This window comes from Oncorhynchus nerka, linkage group LG9a (assembly GCF_034236695.1).
Source record: "Oncorhynchus nerka isolate Pitt River linkage group LG9a, Oner_Uvic_2.0, whole genome shotgun sequence".
Lineage (NCBI taxonomy): Eukaryota > Metazoa > Chordata > Actinopteri > Salmoniformes > Salmonidae > Oncorhynchus > Oncorhynchus nerka.
The window spans coordinates 31,119,721-31,135,501 of record NC_088404.1 but is presented as its reverse complement, the minus strand read 5'-3'; the positions used below and the strand labels follow the sequence as shown (position 1 = coordinate 31,135,501).

Sequence of the window (15,781 nt, the reverse complement as noted above, 5' to 3'; positions counted from 1 at the left end):
AGGAGGGCATTAATCAGAGAGGCAACAAAGAGACCGAAAATAATCCTGAAGGAGCTGCTAAACTCCACAGCGGAGGTTGGAATATCTGTCCATAGGACCACTTTAAGCTGTACACTCCACAGAGCTGGGCTTTTAAAATAATTTATTTGACCTTTATTTAACTAGGCAAGTCAGTTTATAACAAATTCTTATTTTCAATGACAGCCTAGGAACAGTGGGTTAACTACCTTGTTCAAGGGCAGAACGACAGATTTGTACCTTGTTAGCTCAGGGATTCAATCTTGCAACCTTTTTGTTACTAGTCCAACGACCTAACCACTAGGCTACCTGCCTTCCCACTTCATGGGAGTGGCCAGAAAAAAAGCCATTGCTTAAAGGAAAAATATGCAAACACATTTGGTGTTTGCCAAAATGCATGTGGGAGACCCCCCAAACATATGGAAGAAGGTACTCTGGTCAGATGAGACTAAAATTTAGCTTGTTGGCCATCAAGGGAAACTCTGTCTGGCGCAAACCCAACACCCTCATCACCCCGAGAATATCATCCCCACAGTGAAGTATGTTGGTGGAAGCATCGTGCTGTGGGGATGTTTTTCATCGGCAGGGACTGGGAAACTGGTCAGAATTGGAGTAACGATGGATGGTGCTAAATACAGGGAAATTCTTAAGGGAAACCTGTTTGTCTGCCAGAGACTTGAGACTGGGACGAAGGTTCACCTTCAAGCAGGACAATGACCCTAAGCATACTGCTAAAGTAACACGAGTGGTTTAAGGGAAAACATTAGATGTCTTGGAATGGCCTGGTCAAAGCCCAGACAATCCAATTGAGAATCTGTGCTATGCCTTAAAGGCTGTTGTACACCAGCGGAACCTATCCCACTTGAAGGAGCTAGAGCAATTTTGCCTTGAAGAATGGGCAAAAATCCCAGTGGCCAGATGTGCCAAGCTTATAGAGACATATATCCAAGAGATTTGCAGCTGTAATTGCTGCAAAAGGTGGTTCTACAAAGTATTGACTTTGGGGGGGTGAATAGTTATGCATGCTCAAATTCTGTTTTTTTGTCTTATCTTGTTTGTTTCACAATAAATATTTTGCATCGCCAAAGTGGTAGGCATGTTGTGTAAATCATGATACAAACACCCCATTGTAAGGCAACAAAATAAGTAAAATGCCAGGGGGGTGAATACTTTCACAAGCCAATGTAGTTCTGTACAAAACAGTTAATCTGATAATACTTGGGACTGAATATAAAAATACTTGCTTGATATGTTTTCCAGTTTCTTGAAATACTTTGCAAATGCAACTTATTTATAAATGTGAACTGAAATAGTCTTAATTCCTTTTACATTTTAAGAGCAGTTTACAATAGTGAGTGCATACATTTTCATGCTGGTCCCCGGTGGGAATCACGCTCTACCAACTGAGCCATATCATCACAAACCACTTTGTCTCAATGTTTTTGCCCATGTTACAGAAATCTATAAATCGGTCCGTTAATACTAGTAAAGCCCCACAACTTTTGTGAAAAATGTTTATCTTAATATCTATTAAACACTCAGCACCCCTACTTCCCACAACTATGTACAGTTGAAGTCAGAAGTTTACATACACCTTAGCCAAATATATTTAAACTCAGTTTTTCACAATTACTGACATTTAATTCTAGTAAAACTTCCATGTCTTAGGTCAGTTAGGATCACCACTTTATTTTAAGGATGTGAAATGCCAGAATAATAGTAGAGAGAATTATTTATTTAAACTTTTATTTCTTTCATCACATTCCCAGTGGGTCAGAAGTTTACATACACTCAATTAGTATTTGGTAGCATTGCCTTTAAATGGTTTAACTTGGGTCAAATGTTTTGGGTAGCCTTCCACAAGCTTCCCACAATAAGTTGGGTGAATTTTGTCCCATTCCTCCTGACAGAGCTGATGTAACTGAGTCAAGTTTGTAGGCCTCCTTGCTCGCACACACTTTTTCTGTTCTGCCATCAAATGCTCTATGGGATTGAGGTCAGGGCTTTGTGAAGGCCACTCCAATACCTTGACTTTATTGTCCTTAAGCTATTTTGCTACAATTTTGGAAGTATGCTTGGGGTCATAGTCCATTTGCGACCAAGCTTTAACTTCCTGACTGATGTCTTGAGATGTTGATTCAATATATCCACATCATTTTCCTTCCTCATGATCTTGAAAAACATGTTTTCATGACTCCAACATAAGTGTATGTAAACTTCCGAACTTCAACTGTATGTCAGCCTCTTGGCCTTAAATGCTTCAATAAAAAAACAAGAGTAGTGTGCAGATCTCTCTTTTCTTTAAAGTCAATCCATGGAAGGCATCTCTCTCTCTAACACACACATTTAAGATTTTAATATTGCTGTCAATAGGATTGTTAATGTCCTTGGTGAATGAAAACATTGCCATTATTAAACAAAATTGTTACATTACATTCCAGGCTCGTCTTTGCATGGGCTTGGCATATGAGCTAAACAGCATCATTGGTTTGTACAATGCAGTACATGACTTGACTCACATAGATTTTACTGTGGATATGTACAGTCGTCTGAGATCCTGTGGATTATATTAAGCAACATAACAAAATCCATCCTTACTAACATAAATCAGATGAGAGGCATCCAAGGCCCCAATATAATATAGAATAACAAATCTAAATAAATAAAAATGTACTCCCATAACCATCTTTACACAAATCCTCTACTTAAAAACATAACTCATCCCATTGCTTCTAGGGGAACAAAAATATGAATTCAATACATTTTTGTTTTCTCAAATAGTATCTTGCAAACTGAATTCACAATCGGTTTCATACACAGATAAATAAGGTTCAGAACCATAAAAAGCTCAGGATCATCACAGTGGTCCTAGTCCCTCGTCATCCATCTGTCTATCGCCTCAGCTCACACTTTGTACTTCTCCTTTGCGTTCTCGTTCAGTATACAGATGTGCTGCACAGAGCAAAAACACATGGTAAAGTGTAAAAAGAATACACCAACAGTAGACTTGATTAAACTGACCCCTCATACATACATTGAGTGTACAAAACATTAGGAACAAGTGTTCTTTCCATGTCAGACTGACCAGGTGAAAGCAACCATCCCTTATTGATGTCACTTGTTCTCCTTCAAATCAGTGTAGGTGAAGGGGACAAGGCAGGGTAAAGAAGGATTTTCAAGCCTTGAGACATGGATTGTGTATGTGCCATTCAGAGGGTGAATGGGCAAGACAAAAGTAGGTGTCAGGTGCACCAGTTTGAGTTTGTCAAGAACTGCAATGCTGATGTTTTTTTCACACTCAACAGTTTCCTGTGTGTATCAAGAATGGTCCCCCACCCAAAGGACATCCAGCCAACTTGACAACTGTGGGAAGCATTGGAGTCAACACGAGTCAGCATCCCTGTGGAACGCTTTCGACACCTTGTAGAGTCGATGCCCCGACGAATTGAGGCTGTTCTGATGGAAAAAGGGAGTCCAACTCAATATTAGGAAGGTGTTCCTAATGTTTTGTACACTCAGTGTACATCTTTCACTAGGTTTTGACATGCTGAATCTCAGATAGAAAATATAACTGAATATCAGGATCATCTCCAATGCAGTGAACTTACACTGAGATCTCTGAAGTACTCATTGTAGTCCAGGGCATATCCCACCAGAAACGAATCTGGCACCTCAAACCCGATGTCTGACCAAATACAGAGACGGACATAATTTACTGCACAATACAATACTAAGCTACATGTAAGTTAGACATCTTGCTGTGTAGTATTAAGTTAGCAGTATCAAAAGATCTTATGGGATGAGTTTTGCATTAGCATTTCATAACATTAACACAGATATAAAGTATGTTTCTCTTTTCCATCTCTGGAGGTTAGCTAGTTGACACCTGTTGTCTGACTGGGGTTGACCCTTTAGCTTCAAGGGTCACAGAGCAGGTCAAAGGTAAACAGCTGTCCTTGCAAAACCATCTTAGAAAGCTTATCCAACTCTGACTTAAAGGAATGACATACATCACTAACCATGTGTGTGTAGAATACTAGTACCAGAGTACCATGTTGACCTACACATTCAAAGTCGATCGTTAGATCTGCATATTAATTCCATGCGAAAAATATAACTATTATACATGGTCATCCTGCCAAAGACTCTTTCTAGTACAGCAGTGTATCAACAGTGGGAAGGGATGCACGACACACACACACACACACGGCAGAACTCACAGTCTGGTCTGTATCCTGAGCTCCTTGGTGTTCTCTTGACTAGAAGGCTGAAATGACAATGCATACAAGCACAGAACTGAATAGGATCTCTATGCAAACCATGCTCTTAATGGCATGCATTGTTCTCAATGACATGGTCTTCAACAATCTCAATGACACAGCAAACAATATAATCCACTCAATGGCCTTGCATTGTTCAATAACATAGCATAGCTATAATGCGCTCCACACAGCCGTCTACAACCTAAACTAGCGTCAAATAGTCCCTTCCATAGCAGAGGGATATCCCATCCCTCCACAGTTCAATTAACAGTATGGTACATAGATTAACTCTTAATCTGATCCAGGCACATAACATCTCTAAATCAGTGCTTAAGGGGAGAGTGCGCATTACAATAGATAGAGAGTGCGGTCATTAATATTGCTGTCTAGATCTATTTTTTTCCACTAATTGGTCTACTGACCAATCACATCAGACAGTCACATTAGATCTTTTTTTAGAGCTGATCCAATTGGTCAAAAGACCAATTAGTGAAAAAAATATCAGAATTTGGACCCCGGTGTAAATGCAGTCAAAGAGTGACATTCTGAGCTGAACCACTTCTCTGTCTAAATCAGGGCTACACAGCACTTATAGGGACTGTTCAGTAAGCACGATATGGGAGAAAAAAAAGTACTGTGTGCTTAATACATTGGTTCTCACCTGACGACTTTGACCATCTTTGGATTGCATTCACTCAGCAGTGATAGCAGTGTCTCCATAGTCCTCCCAGTCTCCACAATGTCCTAAACACGTCAGCAGGACAGATACCGGTGAATAAGGGGCTTCAATTTAAGGAGTGCAAGGAAGTCCAACAACAATTCAAGGGAAGCAATTCAATATTAATGTGGACAACTATAGCGATGGTACAGCCCACTTCTTTTAGGGTACACCCTTTAGTGAATGTGATTTGCACCCTGGTCATACAGCTATAGTTCATGAGAGAGCTAGTGTGCGCCACACACATTTATGTACAGCAGTTTTAACATTTACAGAGACTGAATTTTCAGATTATGTGCTAAAAAGACAGGGAAATTGGTCTTACCTCAACTATCAAAACATTCTGCAAAGGAAATTAGAAGACAATTGATCACATATACAGTGGGGCAAAAAAGTATTTAGTCAGCCACCAATTGTGCAAGCTCTCCCACTTAAAAAGATGGGAGAGGCCTGTAATTTATCATAGGTACACTTCAACTATGACAGACAAAATGAGAAAAAAAATCCAGAAAATCACATTTTAGGATTTTTAATGAATTTATTTGAAAATTATGGTGGAAACTAAGTATTTGGTCACCTACAAACAAGTAAGATTTCTGGCTCTCACAGACCTGTAACAACTTGTTTAAGAGGCTCCTCTGTCCTCCACACGTTACCTGTATTAATGGCACCTGTTTGAACTTGTTATCAGTATAAAAGACACCTGTCCACAACCTCAAACAGTCACACTCCAAACTCCACTATGGCCAAGACTAAAGAGCTGTCAAAGGACACCAGAAACCAAATTGTAGACCTGCACCAGGCTGGGAAGACTGAATCTGCAATAGGTAAGCAGCTTGGTTTGAAGAAATCAACTGTGGGAGCAATTATTAGAAAATGGAAGACATACAAGACCACTGATAATCTCCCTCGATCTGGGGCTCCACGCAAGACCTCACCCCGTGGGGTCAAAATGATCACAAGAACGGTGAGTAAAAATCCCAGAACCACACGGGGGGACCTAGTGAATGACCTGCAGAGAGCTGGGACCAAAGTAACAAAGCCTACCATCAGTAACACACTGCGCCGCCAGGGACTCAAATCCTGCAGTGCCAGACGTGTCCCCCTGATTAAGCCAGTACATGTCCATGCCCGTCTAAAGTTCGCTAGAGAGCATTTGGATGATCCAGAAGAAGATTGGGAGAATGTCATATGGTCAGATGAAACCAAAAATATAACTTTTTGGTAAAAACTCAACTCGTCGTGTTTGGAGGACAAAGAATGCTGAGTTGCATCCAAAGAACACCATACCTACTGTGAAGCATGGAGGTGGAAACATCATGCTTTGGGGCTGTTTTTCTACAAAGGGACCAGGACGATTGATCCGTGTAAAGGAAAGAATGAATGGGGCCATGTATCGTGAAGTTTTGAGTGAAAACCTCCTTCCATCAGCAAGGGCATTGAAGATGAAACATGGCTGGGTCTTTCAGCATGACAATGATCCCAAACACACCGCCCGGGCAATGAAGGAGTGGCTTCGTAAGAAGCATTTCAAGGTCCTGGAGTGGCCTAGCCAGTCTCCAGATCTCAATCCCATAGAAAATCTTTGGAGGGAGTTGAAAGTCCATGTTGCCCAGCAACAGCCCCAAAACATCACTGCTCTAGAGGAGATCTGCATGGAGGAATGGGCCAAAATATCAGCAACAGTGTGTGAAAACCTTGTGAAGACTTACAGAAAACGTTTGACCTCTTTCATTGCCAACAAAGGGTATATAACAAAGTATTGAGATAAACTTTTGTTATTGACCAAATACTTATTTTCCACCATAATTTGCAAATAAATTCATTAAAAATCCTACAATGTGATTTTCTGGATTTTTTTTCTCATTTTGTCTGTCATAGTTGAAGCGTACCTATGATGAAAATTACAGGCCTCATTTTTTTAAGTGGGAGAACTTGCACAATTGGTGGCTGACTAAATACTTTTTTGCCCCACTGTGTGTGTGTGTGTGTGTGTGTGTGTGTGTGTGTGTGTGTGTGTGTGTGTGTGTGTGTGTGTGTGTGTGTGTATATATATATTAAACAAAAATACAGCACCTCATTGGTTAAAGGATTACAACTTCACTCCTAAAATATTTGTATTGTATCTGTGGTTATGTCAAGCAATCAAATCTCACCTTCCCGGTTAGAGTTGAGAGCTCGTCCCCTCCGACAACTTTGACAATGTTTGTAGACTGGTCATTCTGGGGACAATACACACATATCAGTAAAACTACACATCTCACCCAGGAAGAGGGTGATGGTCTACTCTAAATAATCATAAGGTCATCTAGTAATACATTAAAAGACATAACCGTGTTGGCCAATGGAAGTGTTATCTGCTCATGCATCAGATGAGAGTCTAGTAGCAGATCACATTGTGATTTAGCCAACCATGTTTGTTGTCATGACAGACAACAGATAAGAGGGGTGGGCTAAACAAAATGATCTGAGACCAGGCTAAACACACACAGCGTGAGACAGAATAAGCAACAGCTGCATTGCTTACATATAAAGATTGCCATCTTTCTTACACAATTGGAGGCTATTGAATGAGAGTGAGAGAAACGTGGAGTGGTTCACTCACGCAATAGCTCTTTAGCCTAATGAAATCCACAGTCAACGGGACAGACTTATCGCTGTTCTGATTTAGGGCCTTGATGTAGTCCAGCAGGTCGGAAAAGAATGTATAACCTCCTTTGAGAACACACAGTGCTACTATATGGTGTCCCCCCATGTCCCGGACTATATCACGAGCCAGGCGCTCAGTCCTAGAGAGAGACAGAAGGAATAGAGAGAAGGAGGGAAAAAAAGAGAGGGAGAAAGGGTGATACAATGGCATGGGACCTGAAATTTCTGGGCAGGCCCATCAATCAATCTTCAGATGGTTTGTGATCTGGTCAGTCAGAACATCATGGTTTAAGGCTAGTATTGGCAATGTGTGGAAAACTGGCTGAAAAGTTGCTGACTGGGTCAAATCAAATGATCTGTCTGGAGTCCTACTATTCATAACAGGGTTTAACATGGCATTCTACAACAGGGTATCTGACGAACAGTGTGTTTCATTCATAAGGCTGCTGCTTGCCTTCTCCCGGTCTGCAATGCAAATTGATGATGGCTATACACCATTACAACAAAACAAAACAAAAATCACTGCTGGTTTAGACGGCTAACACTGATTTGTCTAACAAATATGTCAGTGAGCTCTATCCGACAAAATACCTTAGCAACCACGGTGTAAATTAAGGAAACAATGGAGGCATAGAGGAATTTGTACAAAATTAGAGTTCTGATTTACTTCACAAGGGAATAGGAAAATGTGCAATTATGTTATAGTACAGTAGCCTACCCAGTCCCCAAGAGTGCCAGTCCAGTGGTGATGTTTGACTTACCTGTCCATGATCAGTCCATGGGGGATGATAACCTGGTCTAAATCCTCCTCATAGTGTTTGGGGACACAGAAGAGGTCCAATTTATACCCCTTCTCATCATCGGGTATCTGAATGAGCAAAGAGATAACACATCTAGGAAATGGCACATTTACATAAATGTGCAATTGAGGTGACCAAAAGTCTTAGCAAACTGAAGCTTCACACACACACACACACACACACACACACACACACACACACACAAGCCAGGAGCCCTGGCAACGTTTAAGATTGCTTTAAACCACCTGTTTGTGGGTGAGACAGAGATAGGGTGCAGACCCGCTTTTAGGACTCCATAGCCTACTTGGTCTGACTAGCTGCGTGAATTCTGAAATTATGTCATCTGACAACGTAGTAAAAACCCAGTGATTAATCACGTCCCGCAACCCTGATGTCATTATGAAACCACACTCCGACACAACTCAGAAACCTCCATTATGCAGATTACCATTCAACCCAGAGCAAGACGAGTGTTCTGACTTACATTACAAATATAACGTAGGGACAGCGTACACCTTACCTGGATATAGGCCATATCACCGCTCTTGCTGTTCACACCTCACTAGGGTGATATTTGAGGAGTCATGCCCTGATCAATAGGGAATAAGAATGTTATTTAGCTTGGTGGGTGGTGCGTCTCTCGTGCTCGCTCTTCCTCGCCTACTTTACCGTGGGCGAATAGCTTACATACAACACTCCAACCTTGCTCTCCCTCCCCTGGGGGTTTTAAACCCTGACGTCACAATCCATTTTACCGACCAAAATCAGATTTATCTGACTTCAACATTTTATAAAATCCTACGGCTGTATTCCTTGTTGCATACCATAGATTGCATGGTACAATTTTCGAATTAGATACTGACGTTAGTGTGAAAATAATCTAAGCCTATTAGCAGTTTGTCGTACAAAAAAACATACCTACCGTTATTTTACTGTATGTTAGAATATAAATCTACACATCCAAATCTAACAGAAACGCATCTTCGCCATACTAACCTAGTGCTGCGTCATGACAAGGATGATAGTAATAAACGCAGAGGCGTCAACCACATTGTAGTTACTCCACAATACTAACCTAACAGTGAAAAATGAAGCTTGTACAGAAATATGCATCCTGTTTGCAATAAGGAACTAAAGTAAAACTACAAAAAATGTGGCAAAGAAATTAACTTTTTTTTGTCCTGAATACAAAGCGTTATATTTGGGGCAAATCAAACAAATCACTGAGTACCACTTCATTTTTTCAAGCATGGTGGTGACTGCATCACGATATGGGTATGCTTGTCATCGGCAAGGAGTTTTTTTTAGGATGAAAATAAACAGAATAGAGCTAAGCACAGGAAAAATCATACAGGAAAACCTGGTTCCGTCTGCTTTCCAACAGACACTGGGAGACAAATTCACATTTCATCAGGACAATAACTTAAAACACAAGGCCAAATCTACATTGGAGTTGCTTACCAAGACGACATTGAATGTTCCTGAGTGACCTAGTTACAGTGACATAAATCGACTTGAAAAACTACGGCAAGACTTGAAAATTGCTGTCTAGCAAAGATCAACAACTCATTTGACAGAGCTTGAAGAATATGTAAAAGAATAATGTGCAAATATTGTACAATCCAGGTGTGAACAGCTCTTAGACTTACCCAGAAAGACTCACAGCTGTAATCGCTGCCAAAGGTGATTCTAACATGTATTGACTCAGGTGTGATACTTCTGTATTTTATTATTATTATTTTTTGTATGTCATTATGGGCAAAATTGCCAATCTGGCCCTCATACCATCATGGTCACCTAATCATCCCCAGTTTACAATTGGCTCATTCATCCCCCCACCTCTCCCCTGTAACTATTCCCTAGGCCATTGCTGTAAATGAGAATGTGTTCTCAGTCAACTTACTTGGTAAAATAAGGGTAAAATATACATTTTAAAAATTGGGTATTGTGTGTAGATGGGTGAGGGGGAAAAATATATATTTTGAATTCAGACTGTAACACAAAATGTGGAATAAGTCAAGGGGTATGAATACTTTCTGAAGGCACTTCAGGAACTATTAGTTCCTTGGCTGTAAAGGTTGTGTCATCAAGTAACCCAGTATAGATCCTTTATCAATAATCTTTGTCTACAGTTAATCCAAGTGGAAAAATAAACTTCAAACCCCTCTTCACTTGGTATCGCCTGTGTTGTGAGAGAGATTCATAATATGCAGTCCATTATCAGACTTGAATGCATCTTCCCCACAAATGTCAGGCGAGGCTTCCTAACCTCACAATTCTCCCCCCTGTGTTTCTATGACATGAAATATCATACAGTACAACAACATACACCCAAAGGCAAGGGACAAAAGAAAAGATTTGCAACTTAGAAACTTAACAAAAATTATTTAATATGACCCTACTTTAATGAAGTGATACAGAAACTGAAGGTTTCTTTCACTACACACACACAGTACACACACACAACACCAGGGTCACATTCGGGAGGGGGCAATTTACTGAAAGTTGTAGATAGAAATACCAGAATAGAGCTGACCTGACTCTTCACCTGTCAAAAAGGCATGTCTGTTCTACAATATGGATTTCTATCTGAGGTTCTGTAACGTTGTGCCCTACTAAACGCAGCCCAGATGGTGCAGAACCAACATGTTCTCATTGTAGAGAACATCCAACACACATAACCATCCAGTCACCCTCAGCACTATAGTTATTCAGTGCCAGTTATGACAAAGGGCAAGTCTCAAATGACACCACACCCCCATATAGAGCACTACTTTTAGCTAGACCCATATACAGACGACTGTGGCTCAGGCCAAAAATAGTGCACTATCCAGGGGAATAGGGTATGACAAAGACGAACATCAATAGTGCACACTCATTTCTTCTTTTTCTCATCTTTCCTAGACGAGGTGTCGCCTTTCTCCTTCTCTTCCTTCTTCTCCTTGTCTTCCTTCTTCTCCTTCTTGCCCTCTTCCTTCTCCTGTCCCTCCTTCCTCTCAGCGTCACGGTTGGAGATCTTGTTGTTGATGAGGTTGTGGAGAGCCACCACTGAGCGGATGAGGGATGCCAGGTAGACCACTAGCATCTGGTCATTGGTCTTCAGGTAGAAGGCCTTTGTGAACTCCTGCAGGGAGAAGTGGCAGGATTAGGGCATTGTGCATAATGATTAACTAAACAGTGAAAATCTGGTGGAAAAAGCCAGACTATCTGTTCATTGTAATGAAGTAGCAGATCATACCATGTGAATTTATTTGATTTGAGAAGGAAAATGAATCTGTGTACTCCTTCAAAATAAAAAAGCTAATATTGATTACCATGCCAGCCACCCCCTGCCCCCTTTCTCCCACAGAACCCAGCTTACTCACACACATTACCCCATCCCCACACCATCCCCATCCTAAACCTACACCCCAGCTTACCAGAAGGTTGACATCAGGAAGCAGGTTGAAGATGTCCTGTAGGTGGTAGATGATTTGATGGTTGATGGGCAACTTGCCTGCAGCCACTCTCTCCAGGTAAGACCTGATGTCCAGCAGCTTGGAGTTGAGCCCCTTTAGGCCATGTACCTGGTTAGTGATACGCTGTGACAGAGTACCAACTGTTGTGTCCTTGATGTCTCTGTAGACGGAAGAAAATAGGGTAGAATATATCAAGTTTAGTCGACATTAGTGCAAGTCTGTTCGGTGTGGTGTTAAGCATGAAACTGTAGAAATAATTGACAATCCATGAAATGTTTGGTGTCTGCGTAGTCCAGTTCAAAAATGATGTTTACCTGAGAAGGTGCTCCACACCCACCTCCTCTGCCTCCTCGGCTCCAATCTCACTGGTCACATGTTCAAATGTTTTGGAGGTCGGGGTGCCGTCCTGGAAGAGTGAAGAGACAAGAACCCTTTTAGAGTAAAAGTCTTCCTTCCTTTCACAATGATCAATTGTATGCCCAGTCCAAAATCTGCCCACAGCCCCTATGGTTGGCTGGTCCAGGGTTTGACTTATTTTGTCATTTAGTCTCAAACAAGTCTATGCTCCACTTACGTCATGTATTTCCTCCACCGAGAAGTAGGCTTCTGTAGGCAGGCCCAGGTCCTTAGGCTTTACATCAATGATCACTAATACCTGAGGGGGAAGGGGTCATACAAACACAGTCAATGTTCACTTAATTATCTGCTGCATTATACATACAATTTAATCCTTTCAACAGGAGATGAGACATATTTCTTACCAATATTTAGGTATTAATATGGAATATTTACTGGGTGGAAAGCACTTACTGAATTGGTGCAGTATTGCTTGATGAGTTCATTGATGGCAATATCATTCTTATGTAGTTTAGGACCTGTGTGATACCAGCCCACTATCCTCTCTCTGGCTGCAGAGAAGCGAAGGAAAAGGTTTAAGAATCTCATAGCCACACTATGTAGAAGTTGTTGAGACTGAATGTATATAGTTCAAATGTAATAATCTATAGTGTGTGTGTGGTCTCACCATTGACTTTCTTGAACATGTTGTACATATTCTCCAAGTAGTCATGATCCAGGAACCACACTGAATCATCCTTGTCATCCTCATCAAAAGGCACTGGCGAAAAACACACAATCAATATTGGATCCAACAACAGGTTTAGCTATATAGCTAAACGTTTAGTGATCATAATTATTATTTGCGTTCTCTCACAAATATGATAAAGATGTTATAAACTAGTCACAAACACGTTATTTTAGTACATGGAAGGAGAATAACTCACCTGCAAAGCTGTTGGACACATCAAGGACTTTCTTATGCCAAGAGCCGAGGAGGACACCCACTACTCGCTTTTGGTTGCCTACTTTCCCTATTCTGTCAAAAGAGAACATTTACACAATCAATATCATAGGATGTCTTAGTGGAAATCAAACAAAAACTTAAGACACGCTCCATGAGCTTAATCACAAAAACATTGTAACATATAGTACGAATTGGATTCGTGACATATATGAATTGCACATTTTTTTAAATTATATATATAGCAGGACGTAACATAAGAAATGGATGACATAGTACACAATATGATGACGTAGTACACAAAAAACTGGGACCACTTTTTGCTCATGAGTACCAATTTAAAAACTACTGGCTGAAATTATACAAAAGTTTAAGAGTGCATCTCTAAGAAAGTTAACATAACTAGTTAATTAGCTCAGTGGTTCCCAAACGGCAGGGGGAACTCAGTCCGGCTTTCAACTTACTCATAAAAATTGTAATAGTAGAATGCCCAAGGTACAATTTCGAAATTGGGTAGTGCATCATCAGTTTCTCCTCTTGTCATGCAAGTCATTGCAGACCTCAGAGAGGAATTTATAACTTGTCAGAAATGTCCAGATCAAATAGCTCATGTCAGCAAACGTTCTTTAGCAAGGTTTTTTAGCCCATATATGTTGTTGTGTTGATTGAGTCACTCAACAATCACATGAATACACATTATACATGGCAAAATATATAGAATTGCAAGAAAATGTGTTATGAAACCGCAAAATGTTCTCTGCATCCCATGACAAAATGTGTAGAATTTCAGGAAATAAACTTTAAATCTGCTAAATGCCCCCCCCCCTCCCCACTCAACAACAACAAGAGGGGTGTTAACAGTTTGTCATAAATAGTGCTTGTACCAATAAAAATAGACGTGGGGGGCGCGGGATGTTCTCCAGTGCTGGAAGAAGGCAGGCCCGAGTGAAAAGGTTTGGAAACACCTGAATAAGCCAACTACAATACTTTATCCCTAGCGAAGTTAGCTAGCTAACTACTCTGATCCATATTGATGCGGTGGCTAAATTCTTCCATAATTAGTGAATGTTGCTAACTATTTGCCTGTTATTACAATTTACCAGCCAAAATAAACTAACTAGATATACTACTGTCATTGCTAACAAATGCACAGCTTCAAATGGGTTTCTGACTCAGCAGGTTAGCTGGCCAGCTAACGTTAGCTATGCCTGGCTGCAACATCATCATCTCGTACAAAAGTGGCAAGCTAGCAGAAGTAGCGAATGGATGTGATTTTCAAACATATATATTATTAATTACATACCTATTAAAATGATCCACCACGCTGAGCAACACAAGTGGATGGACAACAACATTTTCTACCGCTAACTCCGGCATTTTTGAAGCAAAGTGTTTGAGGATGCTAGCTGCTTTAGCTAGCTACTTCCTGTCGAATTGTTTCTTCTTCTTCTTCGGTGGGATTATCGGCAGTTGGCATCCAACGTCATGGTGCATTACCACCACCTACTGAACTGGAGTGTGGGCCAGAGACGGGTAGAAACTAAATCCTACCTGCCAGCCTCGTTGCTCTTAAAAAATATAACAAAATATTTGAGACTATAACTAATGACGTTCTACTCAATATACTATTTAAACTAATTTCCTGTATCTCCTTCTCCCTCATACTAGACCTCAGCCTCTCACTTTCCCGATGATACTGTCCACACTGTAGCAATACATGCTCCACAGTCTCTGTTTCCTTGCAAATAATCACACTTTCCTGTTGGATGCTTTCCTATCACATTTAAAGTCTTATTCAACCGTCTGTGTCCCACCCTTAATCTTGTAAAAATAGCCTCCTCTTTTCTGTCCCTTCCTCTTGTCCTCCCCTCCCTGACTTTCCTCTGTAATTGAAATAAATGCCTGCCCTTAGTATCTCTATTCCATTGCTCCTGCCATCTCTGCACCATCACTGTCCATATCAGGCCTCTGCCTTGCTCATTGAAACTACAACATTAACATCCCCACTACTAAGTTCTTGTTTAGCCAGTACATCAACTGCATCGTTCCCCTCCACCTCCACATGGGCTGGGACCCCAAGTAAATCTTATCTGTATACCCATCTGTCTAATCCTGATATGGGTTAGTAGCACCTCATAAAGCAGGTCTTGTCTGCTACGTGACCTGAAGGACTGGAGACTCATCAACACTGCACATGAATCAGAGCAAATAACTACTCTGTCTGGCTAGACTTCCTCCACCCACTGCAAGGCCAACAGTATGGCCATCAGCTCCCCTGTATATACAGCCATATGATCTGTAATACGTTTCCTGACTGCCACCCCACATTCCTGCACTACAAATGCTGACGCAGTACGTCCTGTCCTTGGATCTTTTGAATCATCTGAGTAAATGGCCACAAATTCCTGATACACAGTATCCAGACGTATCTTAAACAAATCAGATGGATCAACACTCTCCCTATCTTTCTGTAGTCTCTACAACACTTCTAGATCAAGTACTGGATCAAGTACTAGATCAAGTACTAGTTACCTTTGGACTAAACTCCCTTCCATACAGTCCCATCTCATTCGCTT

At 40.9% G+C, this 15,781-nt stretch overlaps 2 protein-coding genes across 3 annotated transcripts; both read right to left on the bottom strand.

The window, feature by feature from the left end:
• Window positions 1-2,352: 2,352 nt before the first annotated feature.
• On the bottom strand, window positions 2,353-9,264 carry hprt1l (hypoxanthine phosphoribosyltransferase 1, like). Of its 2 annotated transcripts, XM_029668930.2 has the most exons (9): window positions 8,968-9,260; window positions 8,409-8,515; window positions 7,604-7,787; window positions 7,155-7,220; window positions 5,324-5,341; window positions 4,942-5,024; window positions 4,239-4,285; window positions 3,627-3,703; window positions 2,353-2,970 (listed from the first exon to the last, which is right to left on the bottom strand). In XM_029668930.2, the coding sequence occupies exons 1-9, from the start codon at window positions 8,980-8,982 to the stop codon at window positions 2,923-2,925; spliced, it is 645 nt and encodes a 214-aa protein (XP_029524790.1). In that variant the 5' UTR covers window positions 8,983-9,260; the 3' UTR covers window positions 2,353-2,922. The 2 variants fall into 2 exon arrangements, with proteins under 2 accessions (XP_029524790.1, XP_029524791.1); XM_029668931.2 differs by lacking the exon at window positions 5,324-5,341 and having other exon boundaries at window positions 8,968-9,264.
• A 1,548-nt stretch (window positions 9,265-10,812) lies between these two features.
• Window positions 10,813-14,649, bottom strand: LOC115134178 (26S proteasome non-ATPase regulatory subunit 7-like). The gene is made up of 8 exons (XM_029667892.2): window positions 14,509-14,649; window positions 13,189-13,280; window positions 12,930-13,022; window positions 12,716-12,813; window positions 12,480-12,560; window positions 12,220-12,311; window positions 11,867-12,065; window positions 10,813-11,571 (listed from the first exon to the last, which is right to left on the bottom strand). The coding sequence occupies exons 1-8, from the start codon at window positions 14,580-14,582 to the stop codon at window positions 11,323-11,325; spliced, it is 978 nt and encodes a 325-aa protein (XP_029523752.1). The 5' UTR covers window positions 14,583-14,649; the 3' UTR covers window positions 10,813-11,322.
• Window positions 14,650-15,781: the final 1,132 nt, after the last annotated feature.

Bases quoted from the DNA above. Each gene is read 5' to 3' on its own strand.
- LOC115134178 (XM_029667892.2), bottom strand. From the start codon at position 14,582: ATGCCGGAGTTAGCGGTAGAAAATGTTGTTGTCCATCCACTTGTGTTG. The intron at 13,023-13,188 runs GTGAGTTATTCT...GTTTTTCGCCAG, and splicing joins TGTGTCCAACAGCTTTGCAG to TGCCTTTTGATGAGGATGAC. The intron at 12,814-12,929 runs GTGAGACCACAC...GCTTCTCTGCAG, and splicing joins CATGTTCAAGAAAGTCAATG to CCAGAGAGAGGATAGTGGGC.
- hprt1l (XM_029668930.2), bottom strand. The intron at 7,221-7,603 runs GTGAGTGAACCA...TATTGTCCCCAG, and splicing joins TTAGGCTAAAGAGCTATTGC to AATGACCAGTCTACAAACAT. The intron at 3,704-4,238 runs GTGAGTTCTGCC...GTATTTGGTCAG, and splicing joins CTCAGGATACAGACCAGACT to ACATCGGGTTTGAGGTGCCA.